Source organism: Pelmatolapia mariae, linkage group LG17 (genome assembly GCF_036321145.2).
Source record: "Pelmatolapia mariae isolate MD_Pm_ZW linkage group LG17, Pm_UMD_F_2, whole genome shotgun sequence".
Lineage (NCBI taxonomy): Eukaryota > Metazoa > Chordata > Actinopteri > Cichliformes > Cichlidae > Pelmatolapia > Pelmatolapia mariae.
Window position 1 is genome coordinate 12070407 of NC_086242.1, and position 25925 is coordinate 12096331.

Below are 25925 nucleotides of genomic sequence, written 5' to 3' on the forward strand. Positions count from 1 at the left end.
AAAGAAGGACTATCTCCAAACACAAACACTGTAATGGCCTTTCCAAAGTCCCGACCTCAACCCTTTTGAAAATTTGTAGACTACGCTTAGTCAGGAAATGCCAGAAAACCAACCAATTTAAATGAATCCTACAAATTCTGCCAAGAGGATTTGTGATCAGTTGTCGATGGCTACCTAAAGTATCCCATAAAACTGCAACTTGCTGAGACACATTTAACCAAATATCAGTTCATCTGAATATGCATATATTTGAACCTGTATGAATACCTTTGACCCTGTGGGGATTAGAGAAAATCCAAATAAATTGAAATGGATGTTAAAAGAAATTATCAAAAGCTATTAAGAAATATAAAAAACAAGGCAGGGGCAAATTTATTTTGCACCAGCTCTGAAAACTGAAAGACTAGCTTTAAACATATTAATAACTTTTGCTAATGTCTCCAAGCAGACATTTAGATTGATGAATGAACAAATGAGGAAGTCATTTTGTTCTGGGTTTTGAAAATTACACTCTATCAGAGATGGTTATGATTGCATACATCCACGAGCCAAATTGTCAAACCTCAGTGGGTATGTTTTGCAAATGGGTCGTTTTTTTCTGCTTCAGTGATTTTTAATTTGAAGCAGCATAATCTTTTGGAAGAGATTGCTACCGGAAAAGCTGTCATCATGAGGGCCATCTTCCTGTGTTTTGTAATACGCTTTGTAGTAATTCAACAAGATTAGTTTTTATGATAAAAAGAAGAAATTGGTTTTGATTTGTTGGGAACAAAAATAAACAGCTTTTATCAGAGAGGCTTGGAGTTAACGGTCACAACGGAAGTGGCACTCAGAGTTCACCTTCACATTTCTAGGGGCCGGCAGGACCGATGGGATTAAAGGGAGATGAAGGTCCAAGAGGACCTGCTGGAGACCCGGCGAAGGGTGTAAGAAAACCATTTCATATATTTCAACCTAGTATATGGAGGCTTTGCTATTAAACTGTCTTTTCCCTGTCACAACAGGTAATTGGTCCAGCTGGGAAAAAGGGGGTCAGGGTAAGTTACCAGTGTGTGAGCTTTTTCCAGAACTTTTGCTGATCTGTTTCTATTTTCACCACTGATTTTTCCAATCAGTGTATACTACATCAACATTCTTCCCCCCAAAAATTTTCAGCTTAATTACAGCCTTCAAATATGTCAAATAGCCTTAAATGTCCTTAAAGAAATGCTTAACCTGTTGGGCTCTGGGGAAGGAGGTGGTGGATATTCCAGCTGTCATAGGACATCAAGTGTATGGTCTGGATAGTTCTCAAGTCAATCATCGGGCACTATGTATTCTTAATTAAATAAGGAAAAGTTAAGAAAGGTGCTTTAAAAGTCAGAGCATCCATAATCTACACCTTTATCATATGAGATCCCCCCATAGTGTTACTAACCAGCCTTTCCAGGTGATTCCTTTTACAGTTTGACTGGCTGACATCTGAAAATAGAAAACATGTCATGGTGTCTTTCCCACCATCTACCATATGCTAATTTCAGCCTACCTGATCAAAAGCTGTGGGATATAGAGCACACAAAAGAGAAAAAGCATGTCACCAGCAGTCGGTGCAGCTAACTCCCTGTATAATTTCCATCTCAGCCTGCATTTTTGCCATCTTCTTATATATGTTTCACATTCAGGCAGGCACCTGGCTGGTAACTGAATGAACCCTCATTCAATTACCAGCACTTAAAGAAAAAGTTACATGTTGGTGAAACTACAGTCATCAAGGAGCAGACGCCAACATTTTGGGGGTTCATTCATTACTCAGCATCTTACTTTTAGTAAAATCAGACAGTTTTTGTCTGTTTGATTTGAAATACCCGTTCCTTCCTGAGACATTTTTGGACAGTCCAGGGGTTAGCTGGCTAGCAGGATTTTAACAATCCTTTATAGATTTAGAAATCTGAGTTTGAGCTAATAAATTCTGGACAGTGGTACAGGATCCCTTTTTGTAAGCATAACGTCTGTAAACTTTTATTTGTCCCTCTGTCAGTTTAACAGATACAGATCAGCAATAGGGAGGCTGTGATATAGATTAGCTTTCTTTTAATTAGATCTATGCTTACTAGTTACTAATGGTTGTGGTTTTTGATGTACCCGTCACCTATTCCAGGGTTGTTTTTCTTTTATGGGAAACAATGAAATAATCATACTAGTTGCTAACCACGTGTTTCAAACCTGTGAGATAATAACAGATAAGAACCTAATATAGAAGTCATGCTGTGGTAGTTGCAGTCAGCTGTGAAACCTGGATGATTTAATTTTGTTCTTTTTCAGCTGCGTACAAAGAGACTTTGCAAACTCTGTGTAAAGTGCAATTATAACAACTTTTTCTGTTGGTACGAGCTGCTCGTCTGCAGTTAAGGCATTTAAGATTAAAATAAGGAAATTGCTATTAGTTCCAGGTAAAGGTTTTATCATTGAGTAAAAGGATTTAAACTACTGAAACTGTGGGTGCTGTAACACCTTTTTTTAATTTCTTCTCAACCAGACTAAGCTGTGTGCACGTATTTATCTTAAGTGGGTTAAAATAAATCAGCCAGAGGTGAGTAATTGAAAACATTGTTAATTAATTGGTGTATTTTTGCAGACTCAATCTCCTGGGCCCGCTTATCAAACACAATTAAAAATTTTCTCTCATTAGCTTTTTCAGGGAGACTGAATGCTCTGTTGGATGGCACATAATTAATGACAGTCCACAGGGTCCATGTAGACTGGAGAGAAGTTTAGCCTTCTCTTATCAATTGATGTACATGTGCTCATGTATGTGCATGTGTTCTCTCAGGGAGACATCGGTCCAGTTGGTTCCACAGGCCCTCAGGGAATAAAGGGAGAACAAGGAGACAAGGGAGAAAAGGTTGTTATGGAGAGATATTGTCCATCATGGTCATTTCCATATTATTATTTCAGGATTAGAGCAAATAGAATAACTGAATATCGTTTTATGGTACGGTTATGGTTTGTTTTGATATGTGCAGGGTAGTCCTGGTTTTGGGATTCCAGGACAGCAGGGGCAAAAGGGAGAAAATGGAGAAAGGGTGAGTCATTTAAATCTTTAACTCTGTTGCCATCCTGGAATCATAAAGCAGGAAATCGCTGTGTGTTGTTGTTGTTAGATGTTTTATTAGTTTCATTGTTTACAGGGAAATGTTGGTTTATCAGGAAAACCAGGACAAAAGGTGAGTCATCACTGGTTACATTAAGTTCTTCTCATGAATTATTTTTTCTGTAAACAATGGGTCAAAATAATACATGCAAGGTGAAAGCAAGCACTAGTATTCAAGAACATATAGAATATAAACACATACATGAATTTTGTATTTTTGGATTGCTACGTTTGCTTAATTTTAGTTTTTTCTTTTATACTTTTTTAACTAATTTCCAGTAATAACAGGCAGATGCGGAAAAAAAAATCTATACAATCATTCTATGCAGTCTGCTGCATTTGGGAAATTGCTGCAAGTGAAAACAGAGGTTTTGTTGGTGGGCTATCCAGTGTCATGTAGGGGTCTACTTGAAATTATTCTTTACTATATGATTTATTCAGTTTATCCATTATCTTTTTTTTTGTGAGCACTTCGCAACACCTGGCTTTTCCACATGCTTAACACAAGTGTTTGACAAATCTTGCCAGATAAATCCATGCCTAGGCAAAACCTCATAGGAGCTAAGGGTAGACATAAACATAGACAAGGCATAGACATGATAAAAATATTTTTTTATGGCCAAAATTCTTTTTGGTTTTAGAAGTTTAACTGAAGTTAACATTTAGTAAAGTTTAAAACAATTAATTGAACCACTTGGATAACGTTTGAATTACGCCAATATTACTAAACAGGGCAAAACAGCGTGTGAGCACAATCCCCAAACAGTACTCATAGGGTGACTTTACAGGTGATTTACAAACGTTGTGCTCGTTTTCTAAACACAGTCAGTTAATTTCATTATCAAGTACAAATAATGGGCTAAATATGGTCTCAATATCGGTGCAATTCTCAGCAAATTGTGTGTTGCAAATCAATTTGTGTACTGATTTAAATATGCTCCTACTTATATTTTACGACTTGAGAAAGGAACTCCCAGAAATGGAGCAGGATCACTTCCAAAAGTCAGCCCACCTCTTAGATGCAATCTTGCCACTGCACTCTTTGTAAATACAGACAATACCTTTTTTTTCTTTTTTTTTTACACCAAAACCCAATTTGAGCTGGCCGTTAATATGTTGTACAATTCTACAACAGGTTTGTATTAAACAATTAAAAACCCAATTATTTATTTTTAAAGCATACATTTTTTTTTGCTGACATTGTAAATCATAGGTCATGTCTTTGCTCAGGGGAAAGATGGCTCTAAAGGTGAAAAAGGGAGCATTGGATTACCTGGCAATCCTGGAGAACCGGGATTAAGAGGTAAAGATGTAAGTAAATCCTGAGTGGCCGTTACAGCAACTATGAGTTTTGTTTGTATGGTAGGTACAGCGGAGTTCAGATTTAGTTTGATAAACAGGTCTATTCAGAAACAATGATGTCAGAAAAATGCTCACACTGTGAAAAATTTAACTAATGGACCAGAAAAAACTTAATTATTTTATCTCTTCCCTTTTGTTCACACGTATATTGTGAACGTTAGCACATATGGCTAAATATTTCCTGCTGCTTAGATTTATTGTTTACTTTGTGTGTAGGGTGCACCTGGAGCTAAAGGAGAACCGGGAATGAAGGTAAAGTCTATTTGTTTGTTACGTGACTGTTTTGTTGACCAGCGCTTGGACTTTTAAACATGTTGCTTTTGAAGATTGTTATTTTTATAATGATTTAACATCCCTATAATCATCTTCAGCGTCACATATTACCTCCACAGAGTCATTTAATTTGTTTTCGCAGGGTGAACAAGGACCAGCTGGAGAGCCTGGTGAAAGAGGAATCAGGGTATTTGTTCAACAGTTGTATAGTTCAAATAAGAAAAAAGGAAAAACAATACTTCCCACAAAATTTAGAAAGTAACTTCAAAATGTATTTTGACAAAATCTAAAAATGCGACAAACCAGTTTGTAGGATACCGAATGTGTATTTACAGTGCTGGTCAGGCTTTAAATCTGACACCTTTATTTGTGAAACATGAGTGCAGGGCTGAATGCTTCCATTTCTTTCTACTTGTTGATCAGGGTCCATTGGGATTACCAGGAAAACCAGGTGACACTGGAGAAAACGGTGACCCTGGCAAGCCTGGCCCACCTGTAAGTTCTTTGCCATGATAACTAAACTTCAGTCAGCACAACTGTGGTCAAAAGACGATTGTTGTTTGAAGCTGTCTTACATTACTCATTAAGTGAGAAACAGCATTAAAAGGTAAATGTTGGTTGAAAAGGGGCTTGGGGGTATGCAGCAGCTGTGCTCCTGCTGAAGCAGCTGAAACACTTCACTGTGTAGAAGGTGGTGAACTGAACCAGCTGATCTGAGCTTGACTTTATGGCCTTCCTGAGTTAATGCTATGCTTTATTAAATGTACACTTTTAAGAAGATCCACTTACAGGATCCTCATCTTTCTGCTTAGTATGTGTGTACAGATCAGTAGCTTTATACTGTACTATAACTAACTGTAATAATTCAATTGAAATTGCAAAACTTTAACATTACCTGAGATTTCTTTTCTGTTTTGAAGGGTGCTGATGGCAAAAAAGGTGACAAAGGAGAGGCGGTAAGTTTGTATCCACCATCTCTCGCTCCCTCTCTCTCATCAGTGAACATGTTTGGTTTTTTTCTCCTGGCTGCCTGCCTTCTGATTATTCTGTGTCAGTCACTGTTTCATATCTTCTCAATCTGCTATCCTCCTGTGTCATTCCGTTTTGATAAGTTGAGTAATTAACTTTGTTTTTGTGTGTTTGCCATCCTTCATTGCACCAAACTATTTTTCCTTTGTCTTGCAAATATTGGATTTGTAAAGAACTGTGACGTTGTAGATTTTAACTGTGTTTTGTCTGTCTGCTTTTCATTGTGCTGTCATCGTCATAAAGGGAAAGCCTGGACCTCCGGGAACACAAGTAAACAAATCTCTATAATTACTTGATCAGTTCAACCATGTTTGACAGAGGCGCTTGTTACAGCACATCTTGTAAAAAGCCTCATTCCTCCATGAGACCTTATGTCTGTTTCCAATCAACTGAAACTGTGTTTGTTAACAAATTAACTGTCATTTTATTCAATCAGATTGGTTCAGACAACATACTGACCAGAGTAATTAAGGTAATTTGAAGAATAGCACATTACAACTTTAAATTCATTCAGTTAAGGAAGAATTAAAGGTTTTTCCCTTTCCTTCTTATCAGGGCGATCCTGGAGAGCCAGGTCAGCCAGGTTTGCGAGGAGAAATGGGCCCGCCTGGGCCACAAGTGAGTATTTTCACCATATGAAGTAACCAACAGGATGTGATACGCAGTGCAGTGAGAAAGTCTTTTCCCCTTCCTGTTTTCTTAATGTTTGCATATTTGTCACATTAGCATGTTACAAATCATCAAACCAATTTTAATATAAGATAACCTGAGTAAAAACAATTCTGTTTTTAAAAGACTATTTTTTTAATCAAGGGAGAAAAAAGCCTATATGAACCTATATGAAAAAGTTAACTGCCCCCACATTTTTTGAACACTGAGTTCAGTTTCACTAGCCACACCCAGGAGCTCAAAAATAATGCCATGACAGCAAACGAAGAGAAACAGGAACATTGACATCGATCAGTCTGGAAAGCCATTTCTAAGTATTTGGTACTCAAGTGACCCACAACGAGAACCATTATCCACAAATGGAGAAAACTTGTAACAGTGGTGAACATGAGTGGCTGGAAACTCAAAATGAAGCCAAGAGCCCATCAACAACTCATCCAGGAGATCACAATAGAACCCAGAACAGCATCTATAGAACTGCAGCCTTTGCTTGTCTCAGTTAAAGTTCACGATTCAGTACCAAAAAGTGGACAAAGTCTCGTCTCACATTTGCCAAAAATGTGAGATATTACATTTTACACATAAAATGTAAATATAAATGTAAATATTACCTGATGAGACTAAAGCAGAACCTTTTGGAAGGTTTGAGTACTTTTACATCTGTTGTAAAATCTCACATTAAAGCAACACAGCCGTTCATTAACAACAACCAACCAAAAAACACACCAACAACAAAAATGATGGTGGTAGTGTGATGGTTAACAGCTGTTTTGCTATTTAAGGACCTGGACGCCTTGCCATAACTGATGGAGCCGTGAATGCTCAGACCAGAAAACCCTGAAGGAGAATGTCCAACCATCAGTTCACGCCCTGAAGCTAAAACACCAGGTTTTGCAGTGGCCAAGTCAAAATCTGGGAATAATCAGAACACTTTGGTATTATCCTTGAAATGCATCATGCCTTTCATGTTTAAAAATCCTAAAATCTAACTGAATTAAAACAACTGTGGAAAGAAGAGTGGACCAAAGTTTCCTTCACAGCGATGTGAAACACTCATTGCCAGTTACGTCAAACTCTTGATCACAGTTCTTGCTTCTAATGTTGGCATAACCAACATTTCCCCATTGGTTTTAGAGGAAACAACTTTTTGACATAGGGCCAGGTTAGTTTAGATAACTTTTTGGATCTGCTTTTAATCATCGTTTAATAACTGCACTTTGTATTTACTCAGGTTATTTTTGTCTAATATTAAAATTTGTTTGATGATCTGAAACATGAAAGTGTGGCAGATATGCAAAAAAGAAGAAACCAGGAAGAGGGCAGTATACAGCACTATATCATTCATGCTAATGACCGTTAATTCTGTTTTTTTGTACTTATTATTATTTTTTAGAAGTACTAAGCAGCCATTAATTTATGGACAGCCAAAAATTAAGTCCATTAACCTTTACCTTTCTGGACACAAAACTGAAAATTAATCTAACTTGGTTAATCTGTTTAAAGGGGCATCCACACAGGAAGTGACCCTAAATTCATTTACGCTATTCTTATCTATTTCTTTTTTTTATCAAAAGTAATATATTTTTCTTGAATGTCTTGAAACATCATAATCTGTCTGTCCAGGGTCCAGAGGGGAAACCTGGATTACCAGGACAGTCTCTGGTATGCATGTGCATAATTATAAATTGCACTTACTGTGGTTCTGTTTGTTTTGTTTAATTACAAAGGTGTGTTTAATGTAACTGTTTGCTTTGCAGGGTGATTCTGGAAGAGATGGATTAGATGGCTTACCAGGAAAACCAGGAATGAAGGTTATAAAAATGCACAGCATTAAATTGTTTTATTGAAATTGCACATTCAAATATTTTGAAAATTTCCATGTAAATGGCATCACGTGCACTATATTGACAAAAAGTATTGGGCCACACATCTTCATCTCTGAAATTAGATGTTTTCATTCCCACTGCCACCAAGCCGTGCCATATGCCTTTACAAAACTCACTGTTTTCCTGTAGCAGGGTCTCATTATTGCTGCAAGGCAGTTTTGGGAAATTTCTTTAAATAGTATCATTGCAAACATCACGTAGACCATGTAAAGTTATGGCGCAGGGGTCATGGAGAGCCAAGGCGCATAGTGCCTAAAGGTCACCAATACTTAGCTGACTCAAGAACTACTAAACTGCAAACCTCCTGTGGCATGAACAGCACAAAAACTGTGCGCCAGGAGCTTCATGGCATGAGTTTCCATGGCGGAGCAGCACTTGTAGGTGTAATGTGTAAGTGGCCCAGTATATTTGTACATATACTGTATGCATGTATGAGTTTGCTCACAAGGTGTCTTATGGTAACCGTAGGGTGACCAGGGACAGAAAGGAGAGCTTGGTCCGGTGAGTGGATGAATTTTTATGGAACTTAAATTCTTGTCATTAATGTATATGGTTTACTGCCCTATTTCATATTAACATAAAACAAGTTATCACTGAGTTACAGTGTATTATCTCACTTAACAAAAAAAGATTAATGAAAAGAAAAGCTAAGGTGCAGTCATGATTTTCAGTCTTTATTTTCCGTATATCAACTTTATATGTGCTTATAGACACCTAAGCTTTTAGCATGTCAGCAGCTATTTTGCATTGCTATGGTGGATTTTACTGCCTCAGGTATAATTTGTCCAGTTTGTAATAACATTTGTCATTTTAATTTGCTAATATTTGCAAAAGGAGACTTTGTTTTTCTATGCTTGTAAACAGAAAGGAGAAAAAGGAGATCAAGGCCGGGTTGGGATTGCTGGGATGCCTGGCTTACCGGGGACTCCTGTGAGTTTCACTCTGAAACGCGATGCCTCCGGCAAAACCATTATCATCCATTTTTTATACAGTTTTAATGGTGACAGTCTTTAGTCATTCAAGCCAATATAACAAAATATATCCTTGCGTCAGGTGTGTAATTAGCAGAAGCCACATGTTTATCCACGATAATGATCAATCTCCTTTTTCATTTCCTCTTCTCTACAGGGGAGACCTGGCATTGATGGGAAGAGGGGCCTGCCAGGAAAAGATGTGAGAAACATTTGACAATTATACCACTTTGCTATTAGATATCACCTGGATTACTGTTTTATCCAATTTGCACATTTGTTTGCCATTTTCAAGCTCTTTTTAGATGAAATTACTTTTTTTTTCACAGGGAGAAAGAGGACTCAAAGGAGATGACGGCAAGAAGGTTCTCAGATTTGCTGCCGCAATCAAAACATTTATGAAGCTTTTATTCTCCATTTACTTGTGTTAACTTCACTCTTCATTTCAGGGGGACAAGGGAGATGCGGGTGCTGATGTAAGTATATTTACATTTAAGAAGGAAAACACAACTTTGTGATGAAGTTGAGGCCGTAACTGGATGATGCTGTTTGTTTCTTCGCAGGGTAAAGATGGTAGTAAAGGCGAACCAGGGCTTCCAGGTTTGCCTGGGAGGCAGGTGCTTGTCACTCCTGAGGTAAACATGATGGAAATATGACTTGATTTTTGGTGACTTGTTTATGACTTACCTGTAATCACCATTGGTTTGACTAATTCCTCATTTATGCTGGGTGTTGATTCAGAAAAACATCACACAGTTTGACTTAATATCCATATATCTCTTCTCAGGGTGCTACCATTGATGAAATCCGACAAGCATTCCCAATGCCAATGGGTCCTCCAGGACCTACTGTGAGTTTGATGCTTGTGCACATGTTTCTGCATATGTATAGCTTTCTAAAAATGGCACATCATCTCTGCTGTTGCATGGCATAATTCACTTGTCGCCTGCATGAAATCTAAGTCATCATGCAGTGATGACTATAGTGCTTATTTTTATTGTGGGCTACAATGAGAACAGATATGGTGAGCTTGATGTCATGCATTGTAGATGCATGTTCAAATGTCCTGCTCCTCTGTTTCTGTGTGTTTAGGGTTCTCCAGGATTGAAGGTAAGGTGGTAATGGTGCTTATATTGAGGCTGAGTTCTTAAAAAAACCCTGAAATATAGCCTTGGTTGCTGATTTGTCTTGTTTTGCAGGGTGATAAAGGAGAAAGAGGCCTGAAAGGAGAAAAGGTAATGCTGATTTGAGTTATACCTCAGAAACATGGGAATGGAAATGACATTATGCCGACTGCATTTATTTTCATGTTTCTGCAGGGTGACGCTGGAGCTCCAGGAAAATCTCTTGAGATGAAGGTTGAATAAAGGATATGATAATTTCTTCTATGGCATACATGTTCTCATTTTGCATTATTAAGTGTCTGAACAATGTATTTTCACTCAACTTTAGGACATTGAGACAATGTTTGAAGCCTACGGTATAAAGGTGAGCTCTTTGCACCACATTGTATAAATATGCAATAGTGTAATAAATGTTCAGCTGTCTAAATAAAAGCTTTTTTCAGCTTCCTTTGCTGAAGGCTTTGATTGACAGGTTGCTGCAGGATGGCATAGAGGAGCTGCTTCATGTGCTCAGCAACTCCAAGAAAACAAAAGAAAACACAGAAAGGCACAACTCCAACGTCATCACTGACTACACAGTACGTAGACTCAAAGAAGTGTCTGATGTTATTTTTAGACTGTATACTGTATGTTTACATTTCTTGTTTCCAATACCTCAAACTTTTCAAAACTACTACTACTGCTATGCATTTTATATTTTCTCGATAGAGTTTGGAGAAATTTGACGTCACCAGCAGGCCTCTGTCAAAAGTGGACACTTTTGAGGACACTGATGTAGACGGCCAGCCTCCTGAATCTTTCTTGGTTGTACGTAACCTCAGCCTAGTCTTAAGAGAATGCTTAGGAATAATAATGAACCTATTAACCTACCACATATTTAGTGGGTATACCTGTTCGACTGCTTGTTAACGCAAATATCTAATCAGCCAATTATATGGCAATGAAACACTGCATGTTCAAGATGATCTGCTGAATTCAACATGAGCATGATTTTGAATGCGTTATGGTTGTTGATGCCAGACGGGCTGGTCTGAGTATTTCAGAAACTAGTAATCTGCTGGGAATTTCCTACGCAACCATCGACTTACAGAGAAGGGTCAGAAAAAGGGAAAATATCTAGGATAGGAAGGCAACAGTAACTCAAATAACCACTTGCTACAACCAAAGTATGCAGACTAGCATATCTGAATGCACATCAAAACAGGTACCACTCCTGTTAGCTAAGTATAGGAAACTGAGGCTACAATTCTCATGGACTCACCACAATTTGAGAAGTGGAGGTTTGAATAACACTGCCTGAGTCTTTCCTGTGGTTTCTACTTTGACATTCGGATGATAGGGTCAAAATTTGATGGAAACTGAGTAAAAGCATGGATCCATCCTGTGTCTTCAGGTTGGTGGAGGTGTAATGGTGTGGGGAATATCTTGTAGGCACACTTTAACCTCCTAGGACCTGGCGTCCACATATGTAGACATCACATTTTGGGATATTTAGACCAAAATACTCAATTTTGCTCTGCAAGGGCCTGATATCCACGTTCAAGGACATTGTACTGCCACTGTTCTATCAAAATTTTAAACGAATATCCTCAGATGTGGCTCTTATTTTTCTTAAAAACAAAAATAAGGTAAAAATAAAAAATCTGGTAATTCTTTGTTTTTACATTCATCGGGCCCCAATCAGCCCAAATATCAAAGAGAAATTAAAAATGCATGTGGAAGAGTTCGGGTCTTAGGAGGTTAAGGCCCTTAGTATCAACTCAGTATTGTTTAAATGCACAGCCTACCTCAACATTGCTACTGACCCTTTATGACCAAAATGTACCCATCTTCTGATGGCTGATTCAAGAAAGATAACACATCATGCAACAAAGCTCAAATCATCTCACTGTAGCCTACAAATTTGCAGCAATTATGTGTTGTTATCTTGTCAGTATGGTCCAAAATCTCTGAGAACTGTTTGCAGCAGCTTGGCGAGTCCATGCTTCATCAAACAATGTACAGCTCATGTTCTGAATATTTATTGTTCTATTAACAGTCCTTGATATTTATTGTTTAAGGTTCTGTGTAATCTTGAGTTTTTCAGCCATCTCATACCTTTGTGTATTTGCATTTTATTTGAGCTTGTGTGCCTTTAAATGCTTTCACCACGATCCTGGAGAAATGAAACTGTGTTTAATATAGTTTATCACCAGTTGTCACTAATATGTTTTTTTTTTACTTCTCTCACTGAAGGACCCTTTAAATGAAACTGCAGAGGATCCAACTTTATGGGCCGTCAACACGCTGAATGGAGAACCAGAACATGACACGATTGAGACCAATTTAAAGGAGACAGTAGACAGTACTGAAACTTCCTTCAAAGTTAATCTGACTGTAGTCAATTCTACTTCCAATTATACAATGACCAATGAGGTAAGGCTGTCACATTTCATATTTAGGCACTTTTAGATGGAAAAAAGACAGAGTGTAAACTCTTGGTGCCATTTTTCTTTTTTATATTTTCTATTATTCCCTTAATTTAAAGAAATAAAATGCAAATAAACTTCATAATAATTCCTAAAAAAGTCATAAAAGTAATTAATATATATCTAACATTCACATAATATTTTGTAAAATGCTTTGTAAACTCTAGTGATGTACATGTCATACTTTAAAAATCTAAACAATCCTACATTACGAAATATTGGTGTTATTTATATTCAGATTGCTTTTAAAGTTAAAATTTGTCTGTCAGATGTTTTCAGGGTTACCTCAATCTGTAATGGAGACTGTTCTCCTCACTCAGGAGGACTCACTGAAGAAGAATTCAGGACAAAAGAAGAAGAACAGGGAACGTGGGAAAGTAAAGCTACCATAACTGTCTTATTGAGGGTTGGGTTTTAGATAGAGGATGGAAAATAGGATACTTCTCCATCAGTTTACAATGAATGCATATTACCAAAGGACCATACAGGTGTTTGATGTTTTAGCTTATCTCTTCTACTTAGCATACACATCAGCTTTTACTAAATGGATGCTTCTGTTTTGATGTTTATGCTAATTTTAAGTGATTTGGACTCTCAGTTGTGATATTACTGCACAATAATGTAGATTTGGGAAAGTGCACTTGTAGCACCAGTGAAACAGGAAATCTAAATATGGAAAATACTTTAACATTTACATTTTAGTGAGAATGATGTGAGTTTTATTCTTTAATTTTAAGGACTGCACTAAGTTATGGTAACAAAGTTAAAGGCATGAAAGAAGTTAATGTGAGTCACGTCTAGGGTGCCACAAAAATACCTGAAAGCTGATATTTGTGTCTCTGTTATCAACTGATAATGTGTTCTTTAAATATGCATTGATTATAATTTGAAGAATCCCTTAAAATATATTTGTCACTAGTGGTTAGTATACACTGCCCAGCCAAAATAAAGTTGCAAATTCTAATATTTTGTTTGATCCACGTTTATCTTTGATGACAGCATTGCCAAGATATTGTTTCGATAAGCTTATGCAGCGTTATGTGTTGTCGTTCAGCGTTGCATTTATTTTTCTCTAAGATCTTGGATTCAGTCTTCCCCAGCACATCCCAGAAATTCTTAGTGGGGTTAAGTTCTTGACTCTGTGGTGGTCAGTTCATGTGTAAAATAATGTCTCATGTGCCCTGAGCCGCTCTTTAACAATCTGAGCCCGACGATTCCTGACACTGATATCTTAGAACAGCGGTTCCCAATCTTTTTTGTACCATCGACCAGTTTAACGCTGGACAGTTTTTCTGTGGACTGTGAGACTTCATTAGCTAGCCAGTCACTGTATATTATACCAAGCGAATGTGGCGGGTGTGAGTCTCGCAATGAACCTCTTAATTTAAGTATGATTCTTAATAGTCTCTTTCTTTCTTTTGTTTGGCATTCTGAGACCCCTCTGGTGACTCATCTTTGGCTCTTTCTTCCTGTTCAAAGAAGTTCTCCAGTGACATTTGTTTTTGGGTCACTGGGTTTTCAGACTTTGTGATGCATGGAAAAAGAGTTAAGTGCAAGAGTAAGGTTTGGGTGAAAGTGTCATTTTTTGGAAAAATAAAATACCGGAAACTCTATCTATCCATCCATCCATCCATCCATCCATTCTCTGGCGCTTATGCCTTTCAGGGTCACGAAGGGGGGGAGGAAGCCAGAGTACCTGAGAGAACCCACGCGAACACAGCGAGAACATGCAAACTCCACACAGAAATACATTTTTTAAACAAATTTATTCTTTCTTTGGAGCCCAGTGCAAAATAGTCCTTGGCCTGGTGATCTGGACCTCAGTTTTAGAATATCCCTGGGATAAGTTCATTCTTTCGGCACATAATGGTGGTCAACCATGATCTGACCAAGTGAAGCAACCCAAGGTCAAAAGGAAATGTTCTTACTTTGACTATGATTTGATTTCACCAATCGATCTCCAATTCTCTCACTGATCGCATTATGTCCTCGAAGATGATGGCACACCACTATCCTTTAATAATGTGTTAGTTAAGTTATTTTTAAAAGTTTCACCAGTCTCCTTAGTTGTTTTCTTTTTCGATGCAGGTCTTTTCCACGACTATGGGAAATTATCATGTCTTCTGCATTTGACAAGCTACTCACTGCATCAGTTAGGGTTAAATAAACTCTTGCCATTCATCATATGGGCCTTAGTTTAATCCATGTTTTGGGGGGGAGGGGATTTGGCCAGGCAGTGTATATGTGTCTATATATATTTAAATCACATGCGTAGTGTATCATTTTTAAAATGCCAGATCTAGCAAATATGATTCAAATTAAAACTCATGTTTGCAAATTACTATTTCATTAAATTTTATAAAAAAAAATTGTCACAAGGTTAAAAAAACACAAATTTTGAATTTTCTAGTAATTATCTCATGGTTCAGTCTTTATAGGGATATACACATAAATCGGATGGGCTGAAACATGTAAAACATCAGGTATGGTCCTATAAATACAATAAATAGCTCTAAACTGTTTGGTAAAACTAGACTTAATGATTTTTAATCATCCTAATTTAATGGGATTTTTATTTATTTTTGATAAACATTAATTACTCATTTCCCTAAACTTATCAGCTGCAGTTTAGAACTTCATCATCAACAACTTCTGAAGTATGGGAAACCTTCATCTTTTCTCTCTCTGATTGTGAACTTCTTAACCAGGGCAAAGGAAATAAAGGACGACATAGGAGGCAGAGACAACGCTTGGTAAATGTCCTTGAACAACGGATCAGAATAAACCCAGAAATGTTACTTCACTTCAGCCCCAACTAAATTAAAATGCACCAACTAACATGGCTGTCTGACCTTGCAAAATACAACCATAACTTTATAAAAAAAAAAAAAGATTTAATGAAACATAATCCTAAATTAAAACATTGTGAATATAAACACAGTGAATGAACCACGTTTTGCACCCACAATATGCCTCATTTAACTAAAAGCATGCATTGATGTCCATCTGCTTCTCACTGTAATGCTAACAGATTACATTTGCTTGCTTGTTGATGTCTTCCAGTTATTCCAGTTATTCACACGTGATAAATAATGCTGTGCCACAATTCCTTCCTGTAATAATTGCTATTTCCTTTTTATCCTAAGACAAGTGAAGAGGCCAGGCAAGACGAAGAAGACGAGTTTTATAACGGCGAAGATTACAGTTATGAATACGAGGTAGGCAGCTGCAATAATAAATCAGTAATTGATGCACCGTTGGAAGCTTAATTTTAATGTGATGTTGATGACGTGGGGTTGTTCCTCATTTAGAGAATTGTGAGCGCCTTCTTGTTAACAGCCCTGCCAAACTCATCATCCAGTCACCTGCGTTTTTTTTTTCTTCGTAGCAGTATCTCTGGAGACTGAATTATATCTGCGCCCACACAAATGCTGCAGAGATTGATTAATGACACACCCACTACCTAATCTTAATTATTAAGAATAAATTAGTTTGTCATTACAGCCCACTTCATCCGCTCTCCACATCATCTACCGTGATCTTGAGTGTTTAAAAGTTATGACGAGATTTTTTATTAATTTTTTTTCAAATAGGAAGAACTTACCACAATTGACCCCTTAATCCCTCGGGACTTCGGGGAAAACAGACAGGTAAATATTCTCTCATCTGTTTCAGCTGGACTGGGTACAAATGTTATGATTCATTTTTAATGTAACATGTGTTCAATTTGTTTAACATGCACAGCTTGAAGTCCAAACAGATGAATTTCCCCATCCAGTGGATGATAAGGTGATCATTTGTAGCCCAATAGCTAACTAAAAGTAATAAACATTTCTGTTTTACCTGAACAATAATACATTTGTGTTGCTTTTGATTTGTAAGGAACAATTGCCCACACCCAGTCCTGCCCAGGTCGAGACCTTAAGTCAACCTATAACAGTCTTCTCAGACAGAGAAATGGATGCACAGGTGAAACAAATGTTGTGCTATCTTTGGTATTTATCTTTTGATCATTTTTATTCATTCAAGCACAAAACTAAGAAAAACAAGCCAGCGACCTCTGCCAGGTTCCACTAAGAATGAAATTACAGAGGGAAGCTTTTTAATTGTACGGACATGCAGCTCTTTATTATAAAGCACAAAGAAAAGAAATCACCCACTGACTGCCAACATGCAGTCAGTGCATAGCTACCTGCTGTGCTTCACCCTGCACATTCTTCATCATTTCTCCAGCTTTGCACCTACTATATGGGAGAAAGAAGGATCAGCAGACTAGGTGTTCTTCTCCACCTAGTTGATGTCGCTACCCTCAACCATCCTGCCCCACCTCTCCCTCCTACAACTGATCCAACAAACCAAACCCTCCCACCACACTGCCATTATCCACTGATGTCGTATGTTAATGAAAAAAGTCTAAAGTCCAGATAACTGCTGCTCACATGATATAAGAATGCCCTGGACAAACAATAAACCCAGGTAGTTCAGTCAGTATAGGCAAAAGAGCCTGAGCCGCATGTTGCATGGACATTTTAGGGATGACTGAGGCTCTTCTGGTAAAAGGGCTTGTGTTCAGCTCCTCTGCAGTCTGCATATTGAAGTGTCGTTATACCCTTTGTGTACTCTGGATGTGTGATAGTGTGAAAAAAGTCCCAATTTTTAACAGAAAGTTTAACTGTAGCTATCAAATCGTCTATCAATAAACAGAAACTGACATCACAGAGCAACTTTCAATACTTTTACCTATAATAATGCAAAACATTGAAACCTGCTAGCTTCATATTTTAATGGCAGATAAGTGCAAACATTCAGAGTAATGACAAAAAAAGTCACTTTTTTAAAAAACGTTATAAAAGTTACCAATATGCTGGGGGGGGGTTTTACATTCAAACTTGTGTACTTATTTGTCCCCCCCTAGGTTACCTTGCCAACCACAGAGTCACCCTCTCGACCCTCTGATGATATAGAGAAGGTATTCCCGGGCAGCTCGGTGCTCATGAGAAATAGGGCATTGTTTACTTTTTCTTTCTTTGTATTGTGCCTGACTTTCCAAGTGACATTTTCACTTTAAAATTCTGATGTGTCTTTTCAGTCTACACCTCCTGCAGCAACAGAAGAACCAGATCAGGTGGAGTTTTCATTTTAAGTTATACAGGCTTCCGTCTTAAAGATCTTTGCATGCCTTGGAATGCAGAACTTTATTTGCACTTATGCACAAGGGTCCTGAAATTGATCTGCAAGTGCTTGAATAAAACAGCGAATGGGCTTAACTGCAGTTGTCAATAAATAAACCATAAGCAGCACTTTCATCATTTTCGAGACCCCTTTCTTTCTTCTGCTTTTGATGAAAATTTCTTTTTTTTTTTTTTTTTTTTTTTTTTTTTTTTTTTTTTTTTTTTTTTTTTTTTTTTTTTTTTTGTCTGTCCCATTTGGTTCTTTAGCCGTCAGAATTGTTGTCTGAAGACCAACAAGGATACCAAATGGATTTATTTTGCCAAATGGATCATCATGGCATTGCCGTATTGGTCCATTTGATCAACTTTTGTTGTTATTATTTATTTTATTTTCAGTAGTTACAGATGAGACAGACATGATTGGGGGATAGGAAAGGGAGAAAGAAAGAGAGGAAGGAAAAGAAAAACAGAAGGGAAGAGGGACAGTGAGAAAGGGCACTTACAAAGACAAAGAGAAAAAAAAAAATCTCCTGGATCACCTGTTGAGAGAAAAAGAATAGAAAACAAGCAAAAAAAAAACAAAGCAACATACTAAACACAACACCATCATGTTAATCTAGCTAAGTGTAAACAGCAATAAATACTAAATACTGAATGTTGTTGTGCAGCACAGACAGCGCACAATGTGCTTTGAAGTAGCAGCTAAGAAAGGTGTAGTTTATGTCTACGAACAGTGAACACCCGTGTGCACACCTGTGTGGATCAGCGCGCTTGTATACAGAAGGTTTCCCCATGTAACGGTCTGCTAGAGGGTGTGGAGGGCCATAGCCCCGTCCCCCAGGGCATGAAGCAGGCATGGAGGAGATCCAGGCTCCAGACATCCAGGGACCCCAGAGTGCGAGAGCCCAAGGAGTACCACCGGAGGGGTATCCGTGCCACCCTCCTGGGAAGGGCTGAGGAGATCCCCAGACGAGGGGTCACCCAGTAGCCACGGAGCAGAAGCCAGAGGGGGCTGCACTGGCGCGCCCGCCGGCTCTGCCGGCAGCCAGCTGTGCCAGAGTGAACCGAGCTGCAGGCCCCGAGGCCGGAGGTTCGAGGGCCCCCTTTGCCCCGGAAGAGGCCTGACCGAGCGACAGGCACCAGGCCCCGCCAAGTAGCCACCGGGAGTGAGCTGGTGTATACCTGAGCGCCCAGCCCCGGACACCAAGAACCACCAATGCACCGACCCCTGAGTGCATCAGTTACCGGCAGGGAGTGTGGTGAGGGGAGATAGGCCTCCACACTTTGGAGGGCCTGGGTGTTCCCAGGGAGGTGGAGTCTAAGACCTGACCTGACATATAAACATAGACAAACAGGCACACACAGACACAAACATGCATTCCCACCCTCATGCACACATATACAAACACTCAGCACTCATCCAACGTAGGAATAGACATATATGCACATGTACACACAATCGCACTCCCCAAACATACTCTATACCCCGGGTCCAGGTACCCTCGCCCCCAGAGGGGGAAACGGCACCCAGACCCAAGAGATGTGACCCTTTTCCCCCGGGGTGGAGGCAAGCAGACCGCCCCAGGCCCTGCGGAAGCAGGGAGGCCAATCTGTCAGCCAACACCTCCTCCCAGCCCCCCGCCCCGATGGCTGGCAGAGAACGGGGGTGTGTGAAGACCCCATACCTCCCTCCTCCCGCTCATGTGTAGTGTTGCTGCGTGTTGTTCTAAAGTGCATTTAAAACAGGGGAGGGCATGGTGCTGCTGCCGGAGAGCAGCAGGTGTTAGCACGGCCCCTCCCGAGAACCCTCAATGTCTACATGGATTTAAAATTGAGAGGTGGGCACCGGCGCCAGAGGTAGGGTTGAATACTCAGACCAGTGCAAAATAATGCAAGTGTTTGTTTAAGGCTGATGTGAATACATGACCAAACATGACCAAAGCATGAGCGGCATGCTTTTAGCATGATTTCTCTAAAGCTTGTCTGAATGCAAATGAGCAGAAAATGTAGTCTAGTCCAGCTGTTCATGAATGATTTACTGAGAAAAAAAATCCAGAGAGTTACTTTTAATACTTTCTCTCTCTCGTTTTTTTAAACAGGAAATCTCTTAATTCCCAAGAGACTGAGACTATAGAGTCTTAATCATTCATAAGAAAGCACTACACGGAGAGTGCGAATAAACTGTGAACCGTTTTCTCTGGTGATGAACCCTGAACAACGTCGTTTCATGAGGGGGGACTTCTTTCCGCACAGAGACAATGTCACTCACCAAAAAATACCGTATACCATACCAGATATACTGTTTTTCTCTTATTGTGGCTTATAGAAAATTAGGCACCTGAAAATTGTGTCCTGGTATATAGGTTGTGTTTTTTAAGCTTGGTCATTGTAAAAACCAGTGTAGCTTTACTTACCCTGCCAGAAACTCCTAATTTATTTATGACAAGTATTTTTCAGTAAATAAAATAGAAGTAAGCTTTCTTAAACATGACAACAATTTGCATACATACTTCAGGAAATACAAACATTTTATTTATTAAAACATGGAAATACTAAGGGTTTCTTACTTTCCCATACCCTGTGAATACCATAGATAATATTTAGAATCTAGTTTTACTATAAACACATATGTAGCCAGATCAAACACTTGTTACGCTGGTGAAATTTATCTTTATAATTATATTGTCTGTGTTTAACCTCTCTGTGCATGTGTGCTTAAGTAAAAGTGACTTTCTAAACAACTCTGTGTCTTCCTCCTTTTTTCCTCATCGTACAGTACTCCACAAAAGTCTTGAGCCATCCCTGATTTCTTTTTATTTTGCTTCCAAGGAGCCAGACTTTCTTCTCATTTTTAAAAGTCCTCTTGAGCAATAGTTCTCATGGCTTTCTGAAGTTTCTTGTAAAGGTTTTCTTTGGACATTGACTGCTTTTTCACTCATTTTTAGTGTAGTCTTGTACCTTAATATGCATTTTTTAAAATTTGTTTGTTAAGCTACTTCACACTGAACTGTTAATTATCCAAGCATAAAATAGCACCTAACTCAAGAGGTGAGCCAGCGTTGTATCTTGAATTTGACCAAATTTGAATATACATAACATGATAATTCCCAAAGAGGTATTAGTTGAAAACCTGCATATCTTTGCAGTGCAGGGTGTTCTGAAAGAATCTGAGAAACTGGACAAGAAACACACACACACAAACTATGCAGTAGATGTCTGTATCTGAAAGTCGTGTCCTTAAGAACCAGGAAAAATCCAGCAATGACACCTGGTCGTTCAGTGGATCCATCTGTTGAACTTAGAACTTTTTATTTGGACAGGTCACCAATCTGTCACAGGGCTAATGCATAGAAACAGACAACCATTTGCTGTCACATTCACTCCCGCATTCATACCTATGGGAATTTAGAGTTTTCAATTAACCTAATCCCACTAAGTGCATGTCTTTGGACTGTGGGAGGAAGCCAGAGGACCGGGGGAGAACATGCAAACTCTACACAGAAAGACCTCAGACTGATGGAGGAGTTGAATTCAGAACCTTCTTGTTGTGAGGCCACGGTGCTAACCACCGTGCCATCGTGCTGCCCTACTATGTACGCTAGAATATAATAAATAATAAGTAAGGGTGGAAGGGCTATGGAAATTGCAGATCTGCCAAAATATTGCACAAGGGGAAAAAAAGAGACATCAACATAATAAATACAGAAAAGCAGCAACAGAATACTAGTATGATTAAAAACTTGGTTCCGTGGAAGTGAAGAAGCAGTTCAGAATAACAAAGGAAGCAGTGAGTATATATGAAGGGGGCACCCAGATTTGAACTGGGGACCTCTTGATCTGCAGTCAAATGCTCTACCACTGAGCTATACCCCCACCTATACCTGAAGCCTCATCAGAAAGAAGCCATTCTTAAGGGAGGATGGCAAAGAACTGGACTGAAAACTAGTGGCAACAGGTCTGATTGGGAGATGAATCAAAATTTAGAAATTTTGGTAATTTTGGTAAATTATCTGTGGAGGAGATTAGGAAAGCAGTATAACAGTGAATATCTACAGCGATCTGTAAAACATGGTGGAGGCTCTGTCATGGTTTAGGGCTGCATTTCAGCCATTGGTGACCTTGTCCGATTTTGATCCACTATGCAATAAGAAGGAAAGTTTCTGATTGGCAAACAGTCACAATTGTCCTTCCCAGAGCCCAGACCTGTTGAAGACAGTAAACATTCAAAGAAGAGCTTTGATTGCTCTTCCAGAAGCCTGGACAATTTCTGGCTGTGTTAAAAAATAAAGATGGTAATAGCAAATGGACTTTCACCTTTTTAAGAATTGTACAAACTGAAAACACAATGTCAGATGCTGTGTTTTTGTGTATGCCTGCACATTGTTTCCCATTTTCCTCAAACAATGTGAAGAAATTAGAGGTGGCTCAGCACTTACAAAGTATATCAACATCAATCATCATAATTGATTTGCTAAATTTGCTTATGAAGGCTCTGTGGGAGATGGAAGTGCCTCAACCTGAAATCAGGGTGAAAAGAGGAACATTTTGGCCTGACTCCATGGTAAGCATCACCTGTCTTTGTAGAAGACTAATGAATGATAATTTATATTAAAATCGTGAAGTAAAAACTGTATATTTTAGGCGTTCATGCCAGGTGCCCCAGGAGGACGAAATCGGTTTAAGAAGGCACAGCAAGTACTAATTTTCATCCATGTTCCATGTTTTAAAAAATTAAAATCAAACTGCATCTAAAAAAATTGTGCTTTGTGATCGTTTAAATTACAGCACATCTCCTCTGGACCTCAGGGTTACAAAATTTGGAGTGTAAGTCTGTTTTCAACAGTAGAGATCAAGTGTTTATCCAAATCCAGATGGATAGATGACTTACAAATGCACTGATTTGTGTTTTTAGAAGGACGAAAAAGAAAATCCAGGCCTTCAGACACACAGCAGGAGAGATAGGCAAGAAGCACGAGAGAGACACAGATACAGCGATACAGAGACAGAGGTTCCCACAGAAATAATAGGTGGAGGAGAGGAACAGACAAAAGCAGAAGTGGAAGACTGGGGAATGGAAAAAGAGAAAGAGTTAATGCCTGATCCAAAACCAGTCCCTGATCCAGTCTATGAGGAGGAGGAGAGAAGTGGAGACTATGACTGGGAGACAGAGGAAGGGGTAGATCAAGAGAAAGAAGAGGAGGAGGAGGACTTGGAGATCGAGAGAGAGAGGGACAGGCTGGAGATGGAGAGAGAAAGACAGGAGCTGGAGAAAGAGAGGGAGGCCGAGCTGGAGAGGGAAAAAATGGAAAGCGAACGAGAACTGGAGCGGCAGAGGGAGGAATGGGAGAGGATGAGGGAGGAGATGGAGAGGAGGAGAGAGGGAAATTACGATGAAGAAACTGGACTGACGTACCCATATCCCCCGGGGTATTATTTACTGAAGGTAAGGGCAAAAGAGTAAAATATATACATGCTACACTTATCTTGAAATGCTCAATGAGTGTTTTGCAAATTAGCTGTTTATAGACATGATGATGATGATGATGATGAAATAACTGACTGTCTTTTTTGTGCAACAGGGACAGCCAGGTGAAAATGGAAAACCAGGACAAAAGGTGACAAGATTTTGAATGTTATGATAAAACTTTATTGAAAAGATTAAAAAGGGACAAAAAAGCCATCAAAATTTGCAACAGGTGGCTCAAGCCTTGCAAGACATAAGGAATGGTAAATGGACTGATTCTTACATGGTGCTTTTCTACTCTCCCAGAGTACTCAAAGCGCTGTATACATCATGCCACATTCACCCAATTATACCCATTCTCACAAGCACTGACTCTAAACTGAGTGCTTTTCTAACGACATTCACAAGCATTCACACTCCAATGGATGCATCGGAGAGCAACTTGGGGTTAGTATCTTGCCCAAGGATCCTTGGCATGCAGACTGGAGGAGCCAGGGATCGAACCACCAACCTTCCGATCAGTAGGCAACCTGCTAAAATTTGTTAGCTGTGTGTGACTGATATTCTTCCATCCTAGTGATAAATATTGCCCAAAAAAGCAACATTAACCTTGAAATAACCCTTTGAAATGAAACATCTGTGCTGAAATGACCGAGTTACTGATACTGTCTCACTGATTTAAACCATTATTTTTATTATCATCTTAAGATCACAAAGCAAGAATGACACATGTCCCCACATGAAATGTTCCACCAGTTCATAAAAATATCATGGATGCTCCCCCTCCTCCCAACACTGCATCTGTAAATGACATCAGAGCTCAGGGAGAGCTTCTCTCCCGTCTCGCCTGTCACTGAATCTGGTGGAGTCCAGGGCTTTGATGTCCTTCCTGCTCTATTTCTGTATGACTTTGAGACAGTAGATTAAAGCAGACATTAATAATTCCCCTTGTTAAACATGCTGACAAGTCCTGTTTTTCTTTTTTCTTTTAAATTCCTCCGAGTTAGTTTATTTTGGCACATGAAAAGGATGTGTCACGCTGCACTCCATTATTCTAACTCATTTCTATGCACTCTTCAGGGCGAAATTGGTGAAAAGGGACAAAAGGTAAATATATAAAGATTTAACTGTGCTTTTTAAATTTTAATGATGGTGACTGCGCAGATGTGTTCATCTGTTTTGTTATTTTTAGGGGGAGCCGGGCATCGGTCACAGAGGGCCAGAGGGTCAGGCTGGTCCTCCTGGACAGAAGGTGAAATTTCTATTTCTCCGCTCATCCCTTATGGGGACTTTAAAGACTGATTTTAATTTTATTAGAATGACTGTCAGAACTGTTTCAAGTGTGCTAACATAATAAATAACATAAGTGTTAAATCAACTAGCCTTTTAACCTTTTAATATCATAAACTGCATTAGCTGATAGCTGTCATCCAGATACAGGGGGGGGTGGTTACTAATGGTTACTGGTCTGTACACCAGTTAAATTAAAAATCTTAATACATTTATTTGACCACCTGTCATGAAAACAGAAAAATACTAATATTTTAGAAATTTATTTAAAAAAAAGTTATTACATTATTAGATTATTATATCGTTATTTATTAGACAAAAAACAAAGTTCTTTTTAAACATAACTTAAAAAACTAATATTTTGTATGGCCTCCATTGGTCTTGATAACAGCTTGCATTCTTGATGCCATTGTTTTTATGTACTTGTCCCTTTTTTCGTTGAGTTCCAAATAGTTTCCAGGTGTTAATACGGACTTGCTTTGGATGAAACTCTTGTGTGATCTGTCTTTGAATCCGCTATTATGTCTTGTCTTATGTGTCTAAGAGACCACATCTAGCATCATGAAATACGTTAATGTGGACTCATTCCCTTTCAGTGAGCTCTTGAGTATTTTACCAGTTTAAACTGAAGTAAAGAATTTCAAAATGAATTGTTTTAATGAATGAAATGAAAAGTTTTGGACATTCAAGCACCAAATGATTTTTCTGTTTAGAAATGCAACAAAAAAAAAGAAAAAAGAAAAAAAAAGAAAGAAATGCAACTAATTAACTGCAATTTGTCATCTTAATCAGAAAAATAATGATGTTCTTTACTGTTTTTTATGCTTTTTTGCAAAACAGTACATTTGAAAATTGGACAACAACAACAATTATATTTTAGCATTCAAAATATCATTTTGATTAAAGAGTTTGTGCATAATGGTGGATTAAGCATTACAAAAACATAACAAGTGGATTTAGTAATTGGCAACAGTTTTAATTTAGGTTAGCATAGACCTTATAATGGTGGGCTGTAAAATACATTTAAGAGCTCTCTCTCTCTCTCTCTCTCTCTCTCTCTCTCTCTCTGTATACATATATATATATAT

At 38.6% G+C, this 25925-nt stretch overlaps 1 protein-coding gene and 1 non-coding gene across 2 annotated transcripts in view; one reads left to right on the plus strand and one right to left on the minus strand.

Moving 5' to 3' along the window:
* The window catches only part of col7a1l (collagen type VII alpha 1-like), a 75419-nt gene that overhangs the window by 31030 nt on the left and 18464 nt on the right, over positions 1-25925 (plus strand). Inside the window, exons 42-82 of the mRNA XM_063460588.1 lie at positions 855-926; positions 1005-1037; positions 2810-2881; positions 3003-3062; positions 3168-3203; positions 4361-4441; positions 4709-4744; positions 4908-4952; positions 5189-5260; positions 5686-5721; positions 6038-6064; positions 6231-6266; positions 6350-6412; positions 8087-8125; positions 8221-8274; positions 8818-8850; positions 9214-9279; positions 9478-9522; positions 9650-9685; positions 9770-9796; positions 9884-9955; positions 10108-10170; positions 10413-10430; positions 10520-10555; positions 10640-10678; positions 10773-10808; positions 10888-11022; positions 11153-11251; positions 12680-12859; positions 13182-13289; positions 15621-15665; positions 16059-16130; positions 16506-16562; positions 16657-16701; positions 16795-16881; positions 17828-17881; positions 18002-18037; positions 22996-23526; positions 23663-23698; positions 24628-24654; positions 24740-24799. Of these exons, the coding sequence (XP_063316658.1) occupies positions 855-926; positions 1005-1037; positions 2810-2881; positions 3003-3062; positions 3168-3203; positions 4361-4441; positions 4709-4744; positions 4908-4952; positions 5189-5260; positions 5686-5721; positions 6038-6064; positions 6231-6266; positions 6350-6412; positions 8087-8125; positions 8221-8274; positions 8818-8850; positions 9214-9279; positions 9478-9522; positions 9650-9685; positions 9770-9796; positions 9884-9955; positions 10108-10170; positions 10413-10430; positions 10520-10555; positions 10640-10678; positions 10773-10808; positions 10888-11022; positions 11153-11251; positions 12680-12859; positions 13182-13289; positions 15621-15665; positions 16059-16130; positions 16506-16562; positions 16657-16701; positions 16795-16881; positions 17828-17881; positions 18002-18037; positions 22996-23526; positions 23663-23698; positions 24628-24654; positions 24740-24799 (2805 nt within the window). The remainder of the gene's footprint in view (positions 1-854; positions 927-1004; positions 1038-2809; positions 2882-3002; positions 3063-3167; positions 3204-4360; positions 4442-4708; positions 4745-4907; positions 4953-5188; positions 5261-5685; positions 5722-6037; positions 6065-6230; positions 6267-6349; positions 6413-8086; positions 8126-8220; positions 8275-8817; positions 8851-9213; positions 9280-9477; positions 9523-9649; positions 9686-9769; positions 9797-9883; positions 9956-10107; positions 10171-10412; positions 10431-10519; positions 10556-10639; positions 10679-10772; positions 10809-10887; positions 11023-11152; positions 11252-12679; positions 12860-13181; positions 13290-15620; positions 15666-16058; positions 16131-16505; positions 16563-16656; positions 16702-16794; positions 16882-17827; positions 17882-18001; positions 18038-22995; positions 23527-23662; positions 23699-24627; positions 24655-24739; positions 24800-25925) is intronic.
* On the minus strand, positions 21885-21956 carry trnac-gca (transfer RNA cysteine (anticodon GCA)). Its single transcript has one exon. It is a non-coding gene; the product is annotated as a tRNA-Cys (tRNA).